The sequence below is a fragment of the Mytilus trossulus genome, chromosome 4, assembly GCF_036588685.1.
Source record: "Mytilus trossulus isolate FHL-02 chromosome 4, PNRI_Mtr1.1.1.hap1, whole genome shotgun sequence".
Taxonomy (NCBI): Eukaryota; Metazoa; Mollusca; class Bivalvia; order Mytilida; family Mytilidae; genus Mytilus; species Mytilus trossulus.
In genome coordinates this window covers 29,441,108-29,465,047 of record NC_086376.1, presented here as the reverse complement: position 1 = coordinate 29,465,047, position 23,940 = coordinate 29,441,108, and the positions used below count along the sequence as shown (strand labels likewise).

The window sequence follows — 23,940 nt, the reverse complement described above, 5'->3', positions numbered from 1 at the left end:
CCTGATTTTCCGCGATTTTCATAATGCATTAATTTTTTTAAAAAAATTGATACTTTCAAACATAAGCCTATATTTCAAACTTTAATAAACATTTCATTCATTTTGAAAAATTATTTATTTGTATATTATGATAAAGTTTTTATTTATTTAATCTTCTTCCTTGAAAGTTTTGAATGAATGAGCCTCTGTCCGTTTAGATTTATAAGATTATTACAGGATCAAAATTTGCAAACTGTACTATTTTCCAAACGCTATTTTTTTTAAAAGCAAAAAATCCAAAACTTGGGTTTTTTTTAACTGAAGAAGTTGTTAAAGTTAATCTTTTATGATCAATAAATATCAGTCTTCATAGTAATCAAAGGTACCAGGATTATAATTTAGTACGCCAGACGCGCGTTTCATCTACATAAGACTCATCAGTGATGCTCATATCAAAATATGTATCAAGCCAAACAAGTACGAAGTTGAAGAGCATTGAGGATCCAAAATTCCAAGAAGTTGAGCCAAATACGCCTAAGGTAATCTATTCCGGGGATAAGAGAGTACTTTTTTTCCGATAAATTCAAAGTTTTGTAAACAGGAAATTTATAAAAATGCCCACATAATTTAGTTATTTGAGCAAGTCAGTTCTTTTTATATTCTTCTACAAAGATAGATACCAGTTTGGTTATTTTTAGAAAATTAAAACCCAACTTATTTATTTTTAGTTATTTTTGAAATTATTTAAAAAAATAAACAACTGTATTACCTGTTCTGTTTCAAGACCTTGAACCTTCGTTTCATTTTATCGAATTGCGCTCTATCAAGTTATTATTTAAAATTTAATAAACAAACAAGCCTATTATATTCAGGACAGGTAAAGACACATACAGGATCTTCCCAGTAGGACCACAAATCATATATCATGATCGTTAGTAGAGAGATAATATTTTTTATAGTGTGATTTCGTAATCTGACTTATGTGTTTTTGTGCAACTTGTCAATGATCTGATCTCAGAATCAAAGTAAGTATACTATTATTTTGGTTTATTATTTTGTGATTGTTTTCAGATATTGTTTCTTACCCATATAACATGTTGAACTACAGAAAATGCCTGACATTGAAGTGAAATGTGAATATACAAACCGGTAAAATACAGGCCAACTCATAGTAAGTTTAACAAGTAGATGTAGTATGATGACCATTTAGAATATTAACTGAAGACAATAGGAAGTGAATGAAAGCATCTGTAGATCAACTAACAACATTCAACAATGAACAAAAGCCTTACGGTATAATAAATTATAATAGAAATGTGTAACAACAAAATAATTGTTCCGGCGTGAAATTTATAACATTGTAATTTTTTACCTGAATATATATGTATATAAATGTGAAATAATCACAGGAACAAATTAAGCCAACATACACACGGCATAATTTTCATTTCAATCCTATCTCCTGTCGCTTATCAATCAATTTCAGACATATCTTGAATTTCAAAGCAGTCTCCCAGGACTAAAATCTATGACAAAGGAGACAATTGAAATTATCAATTTGCCCCACCTTAGTAGCAATCAATATTCTAACTTCATCTGCAGTTGGGATATACATTTTCCAACTCATTAGGTATTCAATATCTTCCAGCTGCTATTTAACAGAGGGACGAAAGATACCAAAGGGACAGTCAAACTCATAAATCTAAAACAAACTGACAACGCCATGGCTAAAAATGAAAAAGACAAACAGAAAAACAATAGTACACATGACGCAACATAGAAAACTAAAGAATAAACAACACGAACCCCACCAAAAACTAGGGGTGATCTCAGGTGCTCCGGAAGGGTAAGCAGATCCTGCTCCACATGCGGCACCCGTCGTGTTGCTTATGTGATTACAAATCCGGTAAATAGTCTAATTGGGTAGGATCAAATTCATGAAAGGGAAGGGGATTGTAGTTACGACGTAAGGAACATATCCGATATCATTTGTGAAACGGTTATTCCGTCACCATGCTCTGAGCAAAACGTTGATGAAACAGGGATATGTCAAAGAACGTCTCGTCCTTTTTCAAAGTTTATCGGTAGATACTAAGACCTTATTGATAAACTTTCCGTATCAACTTCACAAATAATACACGAGGCCCTTAATGTATAGATTCTGTATACTGTTGTTGTTTTTCGTCTAAATGACGTGTTATAGTATTCTTTTGGTAGCAATAAGTAGTGAGGAAAACATTTCAAAATTTGCCTTCATCAATTGGACCGATGAGTGGTCAAGCAATGAAAATACGGAGAGTCAAACAGAAAATATCCAATAAAACATGTAAAAAATAATCTTAATGATCTTATAAACCATCTTTGATCGCTTAATTAGTACTCAGTTGTCTAAAAATGAATTTTATTACACAATAACTTTCATATTTGAAAAATTCACCGGGCCCAAAATGCGAAACTAAGCTCTTAACTATGTATTGCTACCTTTACTTTTCAGTGCAAATTATTACTTTTACTGTTTATTCTTTTTTTTTTTTGGTAAACCCCATTTAACGCGGTTCCTTACCTATGATCCTGTCATTGTGTTATAGTGATATGGTAATGTGTTTTGTATTCTTGCCTTTCGTTTATGTTAATGTGCTTTGTCTATATTCCTTTTGGTCTTTAACTTTGCTTTTATAGTGATTCAGATTATAAAAAAATGTTGACGACTGTATCCCTTTTTTGGCATTTTTACCTTTTACGGCTGTTTGTGTTGGTCACACATCGTTGTCAATATAATGGAATTTTTTGCAAGTGAGGGTAAACCTAGCTTTAAAACAAAGTTAAATTATATTTGTTATGCATAATAAAATGCCTGTACCAAGTCAGGAATATGACATTCATGTTATTCATTCGTGTGATGTGTTTGAGCTTTTGATTTGGCTTTGATTAGAAACTTTCCGTTTTGAATTGTCCTCGCAGTTCGGTAAAAAAAAATTGTATTATCTGTTGCTTGTTCTTTGTTAAAAATCAAAACCTAAAACAAATCTACTAACTGGATAAAAAAATGTCATAATCTTGAGTCGGACTTGTTACAGACATTTCCTTATGTTAAAATTGCTTTATTTCAAGAGTTTTATAAATTTCAGGATAATCTGAACATTGATGGAGCTCCATAGCTATATATTTTAAGATATCCTCTAATACAAATTGGTTCCATCAGTATTTCAGAAACTCCACAATTTGATTTAAGGATATCCATATACGTTTTTATTCAAAATGTTCACTATGTTTTATCTACCTACTGTGAATCAACATCAAAACTGTAAGTAAATTACAATAAGGGAATCTCCAAAATAGCACAGAAGATCACCAACAAGACCAGTTCTAATAATAATTTTAAAAAAGTAATAACAACTAGAATTGCCATTGCAAGCAATAGCGGATGTCACCCTTCCCCCAATTGCCACTATGCAGCAGCCATTTCAAAATTGTTAAACAGTGAATGCACATATATATTCATGGCAAAATTACCTTTTTCTAAAAAAAATCAGTACATTCAGAGTGTTTTGAAAAATTTCACATTTCTGCTGTTTCCATGGCAACGGCAGCCATTCTGGAAATTCCAAAGTCAAAAGTCTCACTCAGACTTGCCAGTCTACAATCATATTAAGTTTCATCAATTTTGGAGCATTTTGAAATTTTTGAAATATTTGATCCTGTATCCATGGTAACAGAGTAGTTCCAATGATTGTCAAATCATTCAAAACCTGTATATAGTAGACAACTATATTGCATGGAAATTTGATGATTTTTAGTTCAAGCATACCAAAGTAATTCACCAAACCTGGATGTTTTGGGAGCATTTTGACGTTTTTGCATTGTTTCCATGGAAACGGCAGACATTTTGGAAATTCCAACGCCAAATTCCACATCTACCAAAGTTGCTCATCGTTATGTTAAAGTTTCCAAAAAATTGGAGCATTTTCATATTTTTGAAAATTTTTGTGTAGTTTCCATGGCAACATAGTAGTTCCAATGATTGTCAAAATTATCCAAAACCAGTGTATGGCCGGCACCTTCATTGTATTAAAATATAATGATTCTGAGTTTAAGCATCTCCAAATTATTCACCAAAAACAAAAACTGGATTTTTTCACAATTTTTCTGTTTCCATGGTAACGGCAGCCATTTTTTATTGTCTTGGACCCTACAGCAACCCGAAATTTTGTGTTCCACCTTACAGTGAACTATCATTAAGATTGGTTCTATTTAATTCCAAAAAAACTGCCGGACAAAATAGGTGGAAGTATAATAATAATACAGAAAAAGAAACAGAGGAAAAGCAATATGTCACCCGACATTGTCGATCGGGTGACATAAAAATACAATACTCCAAGGTGAATTGTAAAAGGGGAAGTCCGACCCATCTTCGCTAGCCAAGGGTTACGATCCACTCCCGCTCTCTTCACCCTTGACGGATTGAGATAAAATTTCGGAGACACAAGGTAAGGAATTTTATTGGTTGCAGTCAAAACTCGCTGCATCCAATCAAAATGCGCCTGTAACATGATCACGTGTAAATGTAGAAAGTGTTTGTAAACAATTGCCACGTGTTTTTTGTGCAACAAGCCTTTACATCCCTAAACATACGACTATATTTAGTGAAAACTTGAATGTTTTTAATCAACAAATGGAAGTTCCTGTGTATGTTTCATGCACAAATGCATGAATGTTGACGTATGCTTTCATTTCCGGCTTTACCAAGTGTGTAGCATCTAGACGCTACCGTGTTTTTACCTCCAAGCTGAAGAGTTCAAGTGCTACCATTGGTCAAGACTAATGTATTCGGAATTGGCGTGGTTTTTATCTTCCGATAGATGGCGCAACATTGTTATCACAAATGTTGGCTCAATCCGCCAAGGGTGAAGAGAGCGGGAGTGGATCGTAACCCTTGGCTAGCGAAGATGAGTCCGACCATAAGAACGACTGGAAAACAACTGGCATATTTCTTACTTTGTATAGTCATTATCCGAAGATACCAACTGTGTTATTTCTGACTTGGTACCTGCATTTTCAGGAGATACCAACCGTCATCTTAATCTTGAGATCAATAGCTACTCCTATGAATTATATGACAGAGTTCTTCTATTATTTTGTAGAAAAGATTTATATCTGATTATTACAAGAGCTGACATGAGATCGCAAAATAGATGAATTGATAAATGTAAAATGGATAATAGTCCTACGCAAGAAGGTATATACAACTAATTAAAATGTGACATGTTTATCTTTTACTCAGACTGTGACAGCTGTATCAAAAAATGTAAAAATAATAACCTCGACGTCTTGATATCCCAACTTTTACTTGATATGCCAAAACTAGAATGAAAATTGTTCATGAAGAGATTTGTCAGACAAATATTGTCAATATTTCATCTGATCTCAACTTATTTTTATGGTTTTTTGTTCAATGTTAATTTTTCACGATTCTGTTAATTTCATCAGATACGATAAACTACAGCAAAATAGAGTTAAAGTTATCTCTTTCGTGTGTAAGGAATAATTGTTAAATGTACACGTTTGTCTAGCAGTATTTATTTGTCGTTGATCTCATATTCATTATTCATTGATCACTTTTATGTTCTCCATGTTATGTCCGTTTGATCAGATACTACAAGCCACATCTCAACTTTATTAGTTTTCATACATAAATTTAGCTTAAAACATATTAAAATGATGTGGTATACTTTTTGAAAAGACAACTATAAAGAAGAGTTAAAATAAATTGGATCCATTAAAATCAACAATACGGCATTAAACTATGACAAAACCCCATACCATGTGTTGACATAAAAAAAAATATGAAACAATTCTTATAAGAGAACTAACGGTCTAATCTATAACGAAACATTTTATGGAAAATATGATTTTAATGATAACTTGGATGGTTTGGAGGGGAATTACAGTGAAATACTTTTATTTTCTTTATTAATTACAAGTTTTGAGAAACATATTGATGTTGTATTTGCTGCAATGAAAATTAAATTATGTATATTAGAAAAAGGTCAATTAAATTAAATTGTTAACTTACTGTACGTCATTACAATTTGCTATCCAGGCAACAATGGGAAATGGGAGTTATTCTTATTTTTTTTTATATGTTGTATAACAGCGAATAATTGGAATTGTATTTTTTTTTCAAGTGATTGAGGCAGAGAGAAAGCAAGTAGTCAAGAGTTTCATTATAGTTGGTTGTTTAGAAGCTATATTTTCAATTTCCTTACTGATTTGTGGTATATCAGGTGCTGTATATGGTAAAGGTGAATATTATGCAGGAGCATTTGTTGCTGGTGGCTTTGTTAGTAGTTCCTTAATGTACGAAATACTTCTTCTATTTCATATGGTATGCTTATCTTAACATTTTTAGGATTTTGTACTATTTTTGGCAATGTCTTTACAAAACAGTTTAATTATAAAACACATCCGTTTGATGTGATTAAGCTTTTGATTATGCCTTTAGGTTTATACGTGCTTTCCGTTTTGAATTTTCCTCGAAGTTCTGTATTTTTTCATTTTTTTACAATTTGCTTCTAGGTTTTGTTGGTTTTTTTTAGGGGGAGATTGCAACAAGAACCAATAGAAAAGGCAACAAAAGTATACCGATGTCCAATAGTCACAAATCGATTCAACGAAAACAAATCCGGAGTACTCTTTTCTTATATTTTTCAACTTTTCAAAAGGGCATTTACTCCTATAAATGTCATCAGATTGGTTTAAACTGATGTATCACATCTTTTTTGCTTTAAATAATGTCCGAAACATTCCGCTATGTTTTTATTTTTTAATTCTTTCAGTTAAAATGTTATAGCTATAACAAGCAAAGGTCAAAATATTGGGGTCAATTTAAAATCGGAGTTCATGGATCTTAATCAAAAGACCCCAAATCTATAATATATATGATTAAGAAGTTAGCATATCATACAGCTGATAAAAAAAAGAGGACAAAACGACTATAAAAAGTGTATTGATAATTCATGCTAGATGTGTAAAACATATTTTAGTCCATATTCACTCTTATATTATGAAATGTGTGTCTGTCATGTGTTCGTTGTCCCTGACCTCATTTTCAGATACTGCTTGAAGAAAATGTACATGTTTTGTCATGATAGGTATCTCACTCATTATTATGACTGTAAGACAACTGCGGAGAAGGATAGATTTTAATCCATAAATTATGCATGGTGGTAGAGAGATTTGTTAGAAAGAATAAATTGACTTCTTTTGGAAGCATCAGAAGAATGATTTTTTTAAATTTTTAACTAAATAAATTCATCATAGATACTAGGATTGTAATTTTATATTTGCTACAGACGCGCGTTTCGTCTTCAAAAGACTCATCATTGACGTTCGAATAAAAAACGTTAAGCCAAATAAAGTCCGAAGTTGAAGAGCATTGAGGACAAAAAAAAATCGTGAAGTTTGCCAAATACAGCTAAGGTAGTCTATTCCTGAGGAAGAAAAGCCTTTGTAAGTTTTGTAAACAATTAATTTATGATTATGCATTTCAATGATAATTCTCTCTCTCGTGTCAATAAGAGTAGATGACGGTTGATTTCCATTCGTTTGATGAGTTTGATATATTGATTTTGTCTTTTAATAAAAGGACTTTCTTTTTCGAATTATTGGTGTTTTTTTGGTTTTTGTTGCTATTTTCCTTTATATATCCGTTTTACATTATTAAGACAGCTGTCTGTAGTAACTCGTTTTCTTTCTGAATATTTTGTAAAAATAGAACATCTGCACTCAAATGTTCACTTAAAGCCAAAACACTTTGTACAAAAAGTTACTGTTTTTATCTTTTCTTTTTATCGCTTTTGTTCTGTTCTGTTGAAAAAAAAATCTTTTTAATGCTTGCTCCTATTTCATTTCACTAGAAGAATCAAAAAAATTTGATTGCCGAATCAAGAAAATTAGGATGTTACCAACTCCGTATTACAGGTTTTGAGAGTAATTTGCTTAACTCTATTTGAATCTCTGTAATTTTGCGATTTTGATTTTGCTCATGGCTGTGTTACATTTCGCACTTACTGAAAGGGAAAAACATATAATCTTGCGACATTAAGATAACATTTCAAATACTTTTTCCTCGTTGAGAAAGAAACTAACGGTTGATGCCGATGACCACATCTGGTGCAGCCTTGAATCTGACGCATCTGGAAAAAACATGTCTCCACTGTAACCTGGTGTTGTATTCTACCGTGGCAAATTACTAAGATGACATGTACTTTTCTTCGAAAATTGAAACTCGCTTGTTATTTTTCGGTATCCGAAAAGTGTTTAAAAGCTAAAAAGTCAACATAACCTGGATCTTGCACACAATGTCAGAGATATATTTTGGTACATCTTTGTGACCGGGTTATGTTTTGGTCACCAGCCATACATACACACATACAATAAACAAGACTATAAGTCTGCATCGATTCTGACTTTGGGCACTAGCACATTGTTGTCAATATAATGACACTGTATGCAGCTGTTATACAAGTGGGAACTTTAGCTAGCTATAAAACCAGCTTAACCCACTGTTTTCTACTTAATAAAATGCTTGCACAAAGTCAGGAATACGACAGTTTTTATTCATTCGTTTGATGTGTTTGAGCTTAAACCTTTTGACCATGCCATTTTGAGTTCAGTTTTTTGTGATTTTATGTTCAGTCTTGAAACTGGATAAAGAATGCCAATTTCTGCAGTGTTTTTCATTGATAAAGTACTCCCAGTTCTGCATTGTCATGAAACCTAACAAATAACTTTATAGCAATATTTAAAACCAACAGTAGTATACCGCTGCTCGAACGTCAGAAATCGATTGAGAAAAAATAAATTCTGGTTACAAACTTAAACCGAAGGAAACACATCAACTATATGAGGAAAAAAAACGATCCAACAAAAAATCAAACAACAATGCAACACACACTGAAACGAACTATAACCTAACAGCTGCCATTTTCCTGACTTGGTATAATCAAAATTAAAATTTCACATAATAGTTAATGTACCCTTAATAAAGTCATTTTACATAGGCTTCACCTTATTTTTTTGTTTTATTTTCAGTTTCTTCTAAAAGGAATATATTTTATCAACTTTTACTGGAAGGGAATATCAAGTAAAACAGATGATAATAGGGTCCTTTCACAACTGGTATGTTATATACTAATGAGAGATCCGGTATATACTAATGGTAGATCTTGTATGTAACAAACATATGAAAGGTCTTGTATGTAACAAACATATGAAAGTTCTTGTATGTATCGTAATACTAGGAGGTCTTGTTTTTAATATACTAATCGGAGATCTTTTATGTAGCATACTAATAGAGGTCTGGTATGTGACATACCTATCCGAGGTCTGGTAACGGCACATTAACGGGAGGTCACGAATGTATAATACTAATTAGAGGTCTGTTGTGTTATTTACAAAATAAATGACTAATGTGAAGTCAAGTATGTAACTTAAAGGATCTGGTAGGTAAAATCCTAACGGAAGGACTTGTATGTAACATACTAATGGAATGTCTGGTGTGTAACAAAATAACGGGATTTTCTGGCATGCAACATAGTAATCGATTGCCTTATAGCACATGTTAAGAGAAGGCAGAAAAAAAAGCTATTGACAGTCAGGTGACATTTATAAGATAAATTGATGAAATGTATAGCAATTATAGTTTCAACAGCTGCATTCTCCTTCTGATTCTTCTGGCATTAAGTTTTCGGCATTAAATGAATGAATTCAAATAATAACAAATAGTACTTTTCGTTTTAGTAAGTGTCATGACTGTGATTTTTCTTTGTTTGTATTATTATTTATCATAAATTCACGTGGAAAATGTCAATGGGATAAACTAAAATTTTATTGATATTGAATAAGGTGTATAGTATTCCCTCTGAAATAGCGTTTTTAATAAAAATTAAAAAAAGAAAAAAGAAAAAAAAATCCTCGACCTCATCTTCACGGTTCAATGCTCAATGTTAATATTTTCGTATTTTGGTCTGTTTTTCTTAGACCATAAGCTATTATTAACTATTTTGTTGCATATCAGGATTGTAAGCGGTACGTGTCTGCCTTGCATTTGACCTAATCATCATTTTCATGGTTCATTGGTAAATGTTTTTAGTGCATTGAATGATTGTAAGGTGAAAATGTATTTCTCATTCGGTTTATATGACATTAACCTCATTTTCTTGGATCATGTTACCATTTTGTAATAGTTGTAGTAAAGCTTTATATTTAGGACTATCAACATAATATCAAATGTCCAGTAGTCAGCACTCCGGTGTTGACATGAATATCAATTATATGGTCATTTTTATAAATTTTCTGTTTATAAAACTTTGAATTTTTCGAAAAACTAAGGATTTTCTTACCCCAGGAGTAGATTACCTTAGCCGTATTTGGCACAACTTTTTGGAATTTTGGGTCCTCAATGCTCTTCAACTTTGCATTTATTTGGCTTTTTTTAACTATTTTGATCTGAGCGTCACTGATGAGTCTTATGTAGACGAAACGCGCGTCTGGCGTATACAATTATAATCCTGGTACTTTTGATAACTATTTACACCACTGGGTCGATGCCACTGCTGGTGGACGTTTCGTCCCCGAGGGTATCACCAGCCCAGTAGTCAGCACTCCGGTGTTGACATGAATATCAATTATATGGTCATTTTTATAAATTTTCTGTTTATAAAACTTTGAATTTTTCGAAAAACTAAGGATTTTCTTACCCCAGGAGTAGATTACCTTAGCCGTATTTGGCACAACTTTTTGGAATTTTGGGTCCTCAATGCTCTTCAACTTTGCATTTATTTGGCTTTTTTTAACTATTTTGATCTGAGCGTCACTGATGAGTCTTATGTAGACGAAACGCGCGTCTGGCGTATACAATTATAATCCTGGTACTTTTGATAACTATTTACACCACTGGGTCGATGCCACTGCTGGTGACCGTTTCGTCCCCGAGGGTATCACCAGCCCAGTAGTCAGCACTCCGGTGTTGACATGAATATCAATTATATGGTCATTTTTATAAATTTTCTGTTTATAAAACTTTGAATTTTTCGAAAAACTAAGGATTTTCTTACCCCAGGAGTAGATTACCTTAGCCGTATTTGGCACAACTTTTTGGAATTTTGGGTTCTCAATGCTCTTCAACTTTGCATTTATTTGGCTTTTTTAACTATTTTGATCTGAGCGTCACTGATGAGTCTTATGTAGACGAAACGCGCGTTTGGCGTATACAATTATAATCCTGGTACTTTTGATAACTATTTACACCACTGGGTCGATGCCACTGCTGGTGGACGTTTCGTCCCCGAGGGTATCACCAGCCCAGTAGTCAGCACTCCGGTGTTGACATGAATATCAATTATATTGTCATTTTTATAAATTTTCTGTTTATAAAACTTTGAATTTTTCGAAAAACTAAGGATTTTCTTACCCCAGGAGTAGATTACCTTAACCGTATTTGGCACAACTTTTTGGAATTTTGGGTCCTCAATGCTCTTCAACTTTGCATTTATTTGGCTTTATTAACTATTTTGATCTGAGCGTCACTGATGAGTCTTATGTAGACGAAACGCGCGTATGGCGTATACAATTATAATCCTGGTACTTTTGATAACTATTTACACCACTGGGTCGATGCCACTGCTGGTGGACGTTTCGTCCCCGAGGGTATCACCAGCCCAGTAGTCAGCACTCCGGTGTTGACATGAATATCAATTATATGGTCATTTTTATAAATTTTCTGTTTATAAAACTTTGAATTTTTCGAAAAACTAAGGATTTTCTTACCCCAGGAGTAGATTACCTTAGCCGTATTTGGCACAACTTTTTGGAATTTTGGGTCCTCAATGCTCTTCAACTTTGCATTTATTTGGCTTTTTTAACTATTTTGATCTGAGCGTCACTGATGAGTCTTATGTAGACGAAACGCGCGTCTGGCGTATACAATTATAATCCTGGTACTTTTGATAACTATTTACACCACTGGGTCGATGCCACTGCTGGTGGACGTTTCGTCCCCGAGGGTATCACCAGCCCAGTAGTCAGCACTCCGGTGTTGACATGAATATCAATTATATGGTCATTTTTATAAATTTTCTGTTTATAAAACTTTGAATTTTTCGAAAAACTAAGGATTTTCTTACCCCAGGAGTAGATTACCTTAGCCGTATTTGGCACAACTTTTTGGAATTTTGGGTCCTCAATGCTCTTCAACTTTGCATTTATTTGGCTTTTTTAACTATTTTGATCTGAGCGTCACTGATGAGTCTTATGTAGACGAAACGCGCGTCTGGCGTATACAATTATAATCCTGGTACTTTTGATAACTATTTACACCACTGGGTCGATGCCACTGCTGGTGACCGTTTCGTCCCCGAGGGTATCACCAGCCCAGTAGTCAGCACTCCGGTGTTGACATGAATATCAATTATATGGTCATTTTTATAAATTTTCTGTTTATAAAACTTTGAATTTTTCGAAAAACTAAGGATTTTCTTACCCCAGGAGTAGATTACCTTAGCCGTATTTGGCACAACTTTTTGGAATTTTGGGTTCTCAATGCTCTTCAACTTTGCATTTATTTGGCTTTTTTAACTATTTTGATCTGAGCGTCACTGATGAGTCTTATGTAGACGAAACGTGCGTTTGGCGTATACAATTATAATCCTGGTACTTTTGATAACTATTTACACCACTGGGTCGATGCCACTGCTGGTGGACGTTTCGTCCCCGAGGGTATCACCAGCCCAGTAGTCAGCACTCCGGTGTTGACATGAATATCAATTATATTGTCATTTTTATAAATTTTCTGTTTATAAAACTTTGAATTTTTCGAAAAACTAAGGATTTTCTTACCCCAGGAGTAGATTACCTTAACCGTATTTGGCACAACTTTTTGGAATTTTGGGTCCTCAATGCTCTTCAACTTTGCATTTATTTGGCTTTATTAACTATTTTGATCTGAGCGTCACTGATGAGTCTTATGTAGACGAAACGCGCGTATGGCGTATACAATTATAATCCTGGTACTTTTGATAACTATTTACACCACTGGGTCGATGCCACTGCTGGTGGACGTTTCGTCCCCGAGGGTATCACCAGCCCAGTAGTCAGCACTCCGGTGTTGACATGAATATCAATTATATGGTCATTTTTATAAATTTTCTGTTTATAAAACTTTGAATTTTTCGAAAAACTAAGGATTTTCTTACCCCAGGAGTAGATTACCTTAGCCGTATTTGGCACAACTTTTTGGAATTTTGGGTCCTCAATGCTCTTCAACTTTGCATTTATTTGGCTTTTTTAACTATTTTGATCTGAGCGTCACTGATGAGTCTTATGTAGACGAAACGCGCGTCTGGCGTATACAATTATAATCCTGGTACTTTTGATAACTATTTACACCACTGGGTCGATGCCACTGCTGGTGGACGTTTCGTCCCCGAGGGTATCACCAGCCCAGTAGTCAGCACTCCGGTGTTGACATGAATATCAATTATATGGTCATTTTTATAAATTTTCTGTTTATAAAACTTTGAATTTTTCGAAAAACTAAGGATTTTCTTACCCCAGGAGTAGATTACCTTAGCCGTATTTGGCACAACTTTTTGGAATTTTGGGTCCTCAATGCTCTTCAACTTTGCATTTATTTGGCTTTTTTAACTATTTTGATCTGAGCGTCACTGATGAGTCTTATGTAGACGAAACGCGCGTCTGGCGTATACAATTATAATCCTGGTACTTTTGATAACTATTAGTAAAGAATGCGAGACATTTCAGCATGCGCACTCTTATTTTTTGTTTGTATTATTATTTATCATATAATGGTGTACAACTGACAAATGGCAATGGGATAGTCAAAAGAAACATTAAACTCAAAATTTGATCAAATCCACATTAGAATCAATATGTATATTGTTGCATTACAAGTGTTATTACTTTTTTTCAGTTACTATACAGTAATCCTATAATGATCTTTGGTTTCATGGCCTGCATTGTTGGGATCATCCTTACCTCTGTATCAGGAGCTTTTTCAAGTTGTGATAGAAGCTGGTTCCCAGATTCAGACAAAGCATGTGATTCGGATATAGGAAAGTATAGAAGTGTTGCTATACCTATATTAGTGTTTGTGCTTCTTTGTTTAGGTTTGAACATTTATACAGTATATTATGTATGTAAAAATCAATATAGATTTAGTAGGGAAAACTTCCCTAGTGGCAGAAGGACCTTTCGACAGATGTTAGGAGAAAACATGGCAGCTCAAGAGGAGGCAGGATATCAAGTAGATCAAAACTATTCTGGTGTTAAAATTGGAATAAGTCCTTACGCTGGGCCTGATTATCCAATAGGATCTAACCCCTCTGGCTATCCTATGGGCCCTGCTGAAGGATATTCTATTGGTTCAACAACAAGTTATCCCATTGGACCAATATCAGGCGATTCAAAGGGTCCAATCACAGGTTATTCAATGGGACCAGGTAGTTCTCCTCGAGAGCAGCAATTCCCTGGACCTTATCCAGCACCATCAGCTCCTCCGCCAACAATTGGACCATTAAATGTTAAAATTGATTTGAATCAGCCGCCAGAAGAGCCATCTGCTCCTCCACCATCTTATGAAAGTGTCACTAAACAGTGAGATACAACATGAACGTCTGTAGTGTTTACATGTAACTGTTGTATTTGATAATTCTTATAAGAAATCCCTGTTGTTAGAGGCTTAAGAACACTGTAGTAATTTCAAAGTTAAAAAAGTTTCCAATGGATTTTCAATCAAACCTTATTTTTAAGAAATAGTATAAACCTTATTTCAATGAAATATATCATAAACTTTCATTCGGTGAGAAATACCATCAACCTTGTTTCAATGAAAATTAACCTAAATCTTTGTACAATTAAAGCTATAATCAGTTTTATTTCAGAGAAATTTTCAAAGAGAAAGATCATAATTTTGATTTCAGTGAAAAATACAAATAATCCCGTTTCAGTGAGATTGACCAGCGTTATTTCAATATAAAAGACAGAAACCATATTTTAGTAAGAAATACCATAAACATTATTTCAGAGAGAAATGCGATAAATCTTACATCTGATAAAACATCATATACCATATGTCTATGAAAAATACCTTCAACCTTATCAAAGTGAAAAATAACATAACCCTTCTTTTAGTAAAAAACATAAATATTATGCCTTTGAAAAATGCCATGAACTATACTTTAGAGAGAAATGCCATAAAACTTATTTCAGTCAGAAATAACATAAAACCATTTTTGATGGAAATTAACATAAACCTTAGTTTAGCAGGGAATACCATGAATCTTATTTCGGTGATATAATATAAATATTTATCATATGTTTAGTAGTAAAACCAGAAGTTTTGCATATTTTATAAATAGCCTGCTGTTTAATCCATATCACGCAACTTTGATGCGCGACCTTAATCGATTGCCTTTATCACACCGGTCCCTACCATTTATCGCATACCCTTTATCACACCCCTACTTTTTTTTTTTACCTAAAGTCAGTTTTGTTTATTTCCTTAAGAAAAATTTTCCTCAAAATAGGTCAATTTTTTGAATGACGTCATTGTTTGTTATGTGACGTCACGAACGTCAAGATTTCATATTTGTTGGCACACTAAATGCAACTATAAAAAATACATAACACACAAATAAATACAATAATAAACAAAATATTTTTAAAACAACATCACGCAAATTGTAAGGTAACCCAGGTGATTCGGATAAGTAATTGAGCAGTTCTTTTGAGGCCTTTGAAACAAGACAAAAGTAGAACTGAATGTAACCCAGTGCTATGGATAAGAAAACAGTTCATATAATATAATACTCTTCTGTTGAAATATATGATAAAGCGTATAATACATGGCAAAATCCGTATCACATGCTGTGTCACCCTCGACCAATATCATCCCTCGGGCCTAAATGCCCTTGGGCTGATATTGATGTCTCGGGATGATACGACATATGATACGAATTTTGCCATGTATTATTCTCTATATATCATGGAGGAATATCATAAATCTGACTTCAGTGAATACATCACAAATTGTATGTCAATGGATAAAAATATATTATATAACTTAATGTAATTACAAGAATTTATGTCACCAATAATAAATCATGTTATTGAGTATGTTATTATAAGCTTGAATGTCAACTATAGTGAACAATTTGTTTTGGTATGTTATTATAAGCTTGAATGTCAACTATAGTGAACAATTTGTTTTGGTATGCTATTAAAGGCTTGCATGTCACCAATAATGAATCATGCTATATAGTATGTTATCACTAGCTTGTATGTCACCAATAATGAATCATGCTACATAGTATGTTATCATATACTTAGACTAAATAACATATGATTTTTACCGTATGATATTAGCATTAAACTAGTATTTTCCATATTTTTCGAATGAGTGCTTAGCGGGCTGATATGAAAAGTTTATCACATGCTTCGATTGTTATCACATGCCTTTCCGTAACGTTATCACATGGCATTCCGGTGATACTCGGCAAATTCCGGAAAATACACCTCAAAACTACTTTTTCAGTGAAAAAACATTACAAAGTAGTGTACAAAAAATTATTTGAATACTAGAAAGTATATGGTGTAAAATAATTAAATTAAATTAAAAAAAAATGAAATAAATGCATTTTTTAAAGTTTTTATGAAACATAATTTAAAAGCCCGTGAACTTTTTACTCCTTCAAAAGGATCAATATATGAATCTGTTATTTGTCTCTACTGTTGAAGCATATGATAAAAAGATCATAATATGTCATTTTTCATATCGCATGTATTATCAGCCCTCGGTCAATATCAGCCCTCGAGCCATGCGGCTCTTGGGCTGATATTGAACCTAGGGCTGATAATACATGCGATATGAAAAATGGCATGTAATAATCTGATATTATCACTAGCTTATATGTCACCAATAATGAATCATGCATAATGGTATGTTATCATTAGCTTGTATGTCACCAATAATGAATCATGCATAATGATATGTTATCATTAGTTTGTATGTCACCAATAACGAATCGAGTTATATGGTATGTTGTTATTATCTGGCATGTCACCAACATGCATCATGTTATTAAATATTTTATCATTAGCTTGTATGTCACCAATATTGAATCATGTTATTCAGTATGTCACCATGCAATAACGTGCTATTGATTTTTTAAAATATTTAATTCTTAATATATGATATTAACAATTTACTGTTATCCTCAGAGGTCAAGATCATTGTTAACTAGATGTCATCAAGTGCTTTCTTCGGGGGTCAAGTTGATTTTCAATTAGATGTCATTAATTTCTATCCTCGGGGTCAAGTTGATTGTCAAAAGATATGTCATACGTAACAATTCCAAAATATTGATTATTTTTACGATTAATACATTTTTTATTGTTCTCATTTCAAGTTTGTAATTTTGAAATGTGTTTATATGTTATAAATCGAATTTTAGAGTTTGCGAAATCTCCGTGGAAATGAATCTGGAAGTTAATGCTCCTTCAATTTAAGTGCCATAAAACAATTTCACTGAATAAAGGCATGTGATAGTTGTAGTAAAGCTTTATATTTAGGACTATCAACATAATATCAATTGTTAGTAAAGAATGCGAGACATTTCAGCGTGTGCTTTCTTGTTGTTTGATTGTAATAATATTCATCATATAATAATTACACTTGGCAAATAGCAATGGGACAGTTAAAATATACACTTAACTCGAGTTAATAACTATCTCATTGCCATAAAATTTGCCAATTTCACTAAATAAAGGCAACAGTAGTATACCGGTGTTGAAAAGTCATAAACCGATAAGCAAATTTCAGATTCATCTGACGAAAGATTTTTGACACTTTTTAAACACTTAAGTGTCTTTTTTATTTGATTCAATTAGTTTATTTGAAAGATTTTAAGTGATTTAGGCATTAAAAACGCTCCGACTCAAGCTGAAATATGAAAAATATATCAAATATGCCAAAAATGTAACTTTTCAGATGGTTTTGTCAAAACTGAAAGTTGCCGCATCTGTATTCATCCTCAACCTTTATATATGGTATGTATATCCATCAAACACAACTTAAATTTCAATATCAAGAATGAGCACAAATGCGGCCACTTTCATTTTAGACGGACACCGTCTAAAATTTAACTAAAATGCTTAAATTGTGAAGATTTCAGTAATTTAGCATGACTTAATGATGCTAGTACCCGATATGTGTGCATTTTATTGTCAAAACTAGCCCATATTTATGCAGCAGAAGCATTCTACTTTCCAATGAATAACTAAGAATTTACATTTTAATAGTTTTGCAAAACTGCTACATTTTGGGGCCAAAAAGGGGTCTTACTGGACCTACTCCTAGACATTTTTTCAATTTTTTTGTTAAAGATTTCCCTGTATTTATTATATGCGGAAGTATTATGTGATGTCGAACTTTTGAAGGAAATCATTGTTTCAATATCCAGGTTATAGAATTTTATATCATGCCTTTCAAACCTTGTGTATGTGTCTGTATATAAATAAAGGCAACAGTAGTATACTGTTGTTCAATAGTCATATTTTGATTAAGCGAAAGCAAAGCCAGGTCACAAATGAAAACCGGGACAAACAGTTAATCTATTAGACGAAAACAACGGAACAATAGAAACACTGAACTGCTACAAAAACATGCGCCAACGTTCATAGAAACGGACTTTTGATAAAAATTGTCATATTCCTGGTTTGGTACAGGAAATTTTAAAAAGAAATAGTTCAGTTGAACCTGGTTTTATGACAAGTCAAACCTCCCGGTTATAAAGCAATGTTAAAAAAAACCCGCTAAAATGACAACAGAGTGTGACAGGAATACAGTACAAATAAACATGAGAACACTTAGAATAGAGAAATACACAAATAAATAATATTCTCTGATTCTTCGTGAATTTATTCCTTTCTGCACCCATTGTATAAAAAAAAATAATCAACGTGTGGTTCGTTTGATCTCAGCTCATCATTGGCTGAATCCGATAATGAATTTTCTTACTTTCCTCTGAATTTCCTATTGTGAAGGAATGAAAAAAGGCGACCATGCCTGATGACGTTACATAGAAAGAACACATCTTTTTGCAGATCATTCGTAAAGAAGGAATAATTTTGTCTGCATATTGTTTGAAAAATCATTAGAGAAACAGATTCCACCACCAAATCTCGTGTAATACGACATTTATCCACTCTCTCAGTCTCGCAGGTTTTAAATTTGAAAATTTCGAGTCTCGAGTGGATAAATATCGTATCACACTAGATGCAATGGTAGAATCTATATTTATAGTACATTACAACAGAATAATAACAGACAACTGCCATTAGTTTACAGCAGTACTCGGTTTATTCAATGTAAATACTTTAGTTGAGCATTTGGTGTATTTCAATTGTTAAATATGAGGAGTATGCGCCATCATCCTAAACTTAGGACATATAAAATCAAAGTGATGGAAATCACTCATGGAAAGATTAGAAGAGTAATTTGAATAATTTCATATTAAGGTATGGTGAGGGAAAATGAAAATTAATAAAGCACTATTGCTGAAAATTGCATTAAAGGAGGTATATAGAAGGAAAAGTGCTTTTCTAGTATTAGGATAAAATGAACATGTTGCAAAAATTCTTCATCTTAGTAAATGTTCCAACTATCCTTGTAAGACATAAAATCTAGACCAACAGCTAAAAACTTTACAGTGTCAACGAAAATAATCTAAAAGTGTTTTTGTGGCATTTTGTAAGTTGAAACATAGGTTATATGACATTGAGGATTAAATATTGTAGAGTGCCTTTTGATCCATTTTTAAAGCTTTTTCAAGACAGGGCAATGAAAATGTACTTTTTCAAAATAAATTAAAAGAAAACTTATTTTATTGAAATGTGGATTCTTTCTTGATTGCAAAAGTATATATTCACTTCTTATAAAAATTCAAATGACGAAAATAGACATCCATTAATCCATTAATCCTTTATCTTTCACACATAATTTACAGAATCACTTTATGTAATGTAGATCAAAAGAAATAGGCAATAAATAAGTCTATCATCCTTTTATATATTAAACATCCAAATTAATATATACATTTGTGTATTCAATTATAAGGTCAAATATTTGTATATTGAACTGTATATTGATGGGTACGTATAATTATGTAAGACAGAGGTTGAAAGGTAATATGGTCAATTTGATGGACAGTTTAGGAGGTGGGGCATTGTAATTAAAGGTCTACCTTGTCTCTTATTGTTTGATGATAATCACAGTTGTCAATCATACTAGTAATGTATCAATACCTGATTACCAAATCAAAATGTTTTAAAAAATAAAGCCTGCACATCAACACACATTAATGACATACATTCTTGAATGAACTGCTCTAAAATTTACCCATTTTGTCAGTTTTTATGTGTATTGTGTGCACATACATGAGAACTATAGGGAACTATATTTCAGAGTGAATACATTTAGTAATAGTAGCTAACCTGTAACGTTGTTAGGAAGGCTAGTGCCTTAGTAAAGATTTAGAAAAAGTTCTAATCTTTCCAAAAAAATAAATGTTGGGTAAACATCAATGAGACAATGATATAAAACCAAATCAAGAATATAAAACAAAAAGAGTCTGCAGCCACTAAAACATCCAATCTTTTTTAATTGTGGTAATATATTCTTCAACCTTTCAACAAATTCATTCATAAATTAAGAAGAAATATTTGTAAAAGGGGTAGTTGAATAATGATCGTACCCATCGGACAAAGTAGTACTGAGACAACCAAGAAAAGCAAATACTTTGGTAAGCAAACTCAAAGCAACTAACATAAAGACAACAATCAATGAAAAATATCTATTTGGAAAGATCCAAGTAAAAAATAACAGTCAGTTAACTAATTTTATGTGAATGGATTCAAGCAATAAAAACAAGAATTGAACTAAAATTAGTGTTGATGGATGCAAGCAGAAAGCAACAAGAATGTGTCCCAGGTACACGGATTATAATTTTCTATGTTCAGTGGACCGTTAAAATGGTGTAAAAACTATCAGTTTAAAACTATTTGGATTGATCCAAGCCAAAACAACAATTAATGAACCATTTCTATTTAGATGGATCCAAGCCATAACAAACAAATTAACCATATCTAATTGGATGGATCCAAGACAAAAACAACAATCAATCGATCAATCAATCATATCTATTTGGATGGATTAAAGCAACGAGAAAAAAATCAATAAACACAGAAAGTAAATGAACTAAATGCAAGCAAAATAATTATTTCTTAACTCAGAAAAAAAGGCTTGAAAGAGCATGTTTCTCTCACCTTCGCTATGTGCATCTTCAACAATTAGAACTCTCCAACATTGTGGAATAGATTCGGTAAAATTGTCATTAAAGGAAATAACCCTAAAAAAAAGAAGGTTGTCAGCCATATTGGCTAAATTTTGATCTAAACATGCTCATCAGTTTTGCTTTTCAAGTTTCTCTTTATTATTATATTTTGGATAGCAAAAAAGAAAGAAAAAACAAATGGTTAAATTATATTTAAGGGATATAACTCTAATGAGGATTGTCTGACAGTTTTGGAGTTTTACACACATAAGGTAGATCTCATCATTTTGAACACTGTTATTTGTCAGCTTATTAATGGCAGTTTTCAAGATAGCGTTTTTTTTCATTTTATCCCCATGATGTATTTTTGTTGAGAGATAGGGTCATTGGACACAAATTTTAAACTAGATACCTGGTGATGATTGTGGTCTGATAAATTTGACTGATTAGTTTCAGAGAAGATTTTTGTACAAGTTAATGGAAGATGACAGATGACAAATAACATGTGATGAGAAAAGTTCAAAATCATCAACAAAACAAACCCTTTGTGTATGTGAGGTAAAGTATGCAACAAAACAAACCCTTTGTGTATGTGAGGCAAAGTATGCAACAAAACAAACCCTTTGTGTATGTGAGGCAAAGTATGCAACAAAACAAACTTAAAAAGAGAAAGTGTTTATTATTTATTTTGGAAAATATGAAAAATCACATTTTATTTATACTCAATAGTTATACATAAAAATTATAATTGATCAAAAGGTGTAATTTTTCAAATTCACATAAAGATATAATTGCAATTGAACAACAGCTGTATCTCATATTTCTGTTTAACACTAGGTTTCAAAGAGAAAACCATTTACAACTTTTTAACTTGTTTAAAAGTATTGGTTAGGATCAGGGCTCCAAAAATATTTTAAAAATTGTTTGAATCCAGTTTTAATCTTGTAAAATTTTGTACCAAAAGACAATCAAGTAATAATAATTTGGGCATCAAGTATAATAATTAACCTGAAAACGAAAATTGGGTACTTCGTTATAAATTGAGTAAACTAATGGTAACTCTTACATTGGTAGTTCTGTTAACTGACAATGCATTATTTTTACTGCAAACCGATGGAGCAGACTATCCATTGTACTACCACTAAAAAATATAGTTAACAAGAATGTGTCCATAGTAAACAGCGGATGCCTGACTCGTGCTATCATTTTCTATGTTCAGTGGACCATGAAATTGGGGTAATAACTCTACCGGTTATTTGGTATTAAAACAATTGGGGTAATAACTCTAATTCGGCATTAAAACAAGAAATATCATATCATAGAGAACATGTAAACTAACATTCAAGTTGATTGGACTTCAACTTCATCCAAAACGACCTTGGCAAAAAACTTTGACCTCAAGCCTGAAAGGCCAACCGACGGACAGTCACAGAACGAAAAACTTAATGCCCAAAAATGAAAACAAAGCACGGAAAATATTCTTGACTGAATCAAGGTGATTCACTTGATTTGTGACAACTCAACAATCTCCTCTTATGATTATCCATTTATATATTTTGTTTTGGTGGAATATTGCTGCCTTCTCATTGGATTAATAAAATGGTCCTTACTTTCAGAAAGGAAAGACATTTTGTAGATCTATAATACACAGAAATAAGGTGCAGGACTTGAAAATATGATACAAGACAACCAGGCAATGTAACAAAATTAAAAATCTAAACATATATCAACTATAATAAGATATATATAATAAATTGTATATAAACAAAGAAGAACAACAATAAGATTTTAATATTAATGTAATATTAAAGAGAAAAAAATGGAACGCTTGACTAGCAACATCATGAACAGATGAAATAAAACCACAGACCATGCAGTTTCATTAGGATGTGGATAATGTATATATCACTAAAGATTACGAAAAATAAGAATCAAAAGAATGTAGTACCTTGCAAAGACTAATGCATGAATTCTTATTTTAATATCAATGTTAACCCGTTATATAAAACTATTGGATCAAACATGTCAAAGAGACAACAACGGGGCCTATAAATGATCTCAAGTATTATGAGGTAGAGATATTGATAGCCCAGACAATTTATACTTTTACAATAAAACTTGAACATAAATATACATATTCGAGTTCATGTCCTCACTTCTTCCAAGCTTTCAAATTTATCAACAACTAAAATCAATTATTCATTTCAATAAGCTTTTCTACCTGTGTTGAAGGCTCATTGGTAGCTTTCTGCTGTTTTCTACTCTTAAGTTGGGATGTTGTCTCTTTGACACATTCCCTATTTCCATTCTCAATTTTATTTTCGATTAAATTTTTTCAGACACACTATCTTTTTCTATGTTCAGTGGACCATAGAATTGGTGTCAAAACTTTAATTTGGAATCGAAATTAGAAAGATCATATCATAGGGAACATGTGTACTATCTTTCAAATTGATGTAGCTTCAATTTCATTAAAAACTACCTTGACCAAAAACTTCAACCAAAACTTTAACCTGAACTTCTCACTATCATTTTCCATGTTCAGTGGTTC

General features: G+C 32.5%; 1 protein-coding gene and 1 long non-coding RNA gene across 2 annotated transcripts; both read left to right on the top strand.

Moving 5' to 3' along the window:
* Positions 1-831: 831 nt before the first annotated feature.
* LOC134715057 (uncharacterized) lies at positions 832-6,184 on the top strand. Its single transcript, XR_010106608.1, has 3 exons — positions 832-1,004; positions 5,121-5,215; positions 6,165-6,184. It is a non-coding gene; the product is annotated as an uncharacterized LOC134715057 (long non-coding RNA).
* LOC134715056 (uncharacterized) lies at positions 6,182-18,609 on the top strand. The gene is made up of 3 exons (XM_063576919.1): positions 6,182-6,319; positions 9,073-9,159; positions 13,970-18,609. Exon 3 carries the CDS (start codon positions 13,991-13,993, stop codon positions 14,654-14,656), a length of 666 nt encoding a protein of 221 aa, XP_063432989.1. The 5' UTR covers positions 6,182-6,319; positions 9,073-9,159; positions 13,970-13,990; the 3' UTR covers positions 14,657-18,609.
* The last annotated feature ends 5,331 nt before the right edge of the window (positions 18,610-23,940 follow it).

Excerpts from the sequence above, each read along its gene's own strand:
- LOC134715056 (XM_063576919.1), top strand. The coding sequence starts at position 13,991 with ATGATCTTTGGTTTCATGGCCTGCATTGTTGGGATCATCCTTACCTCT.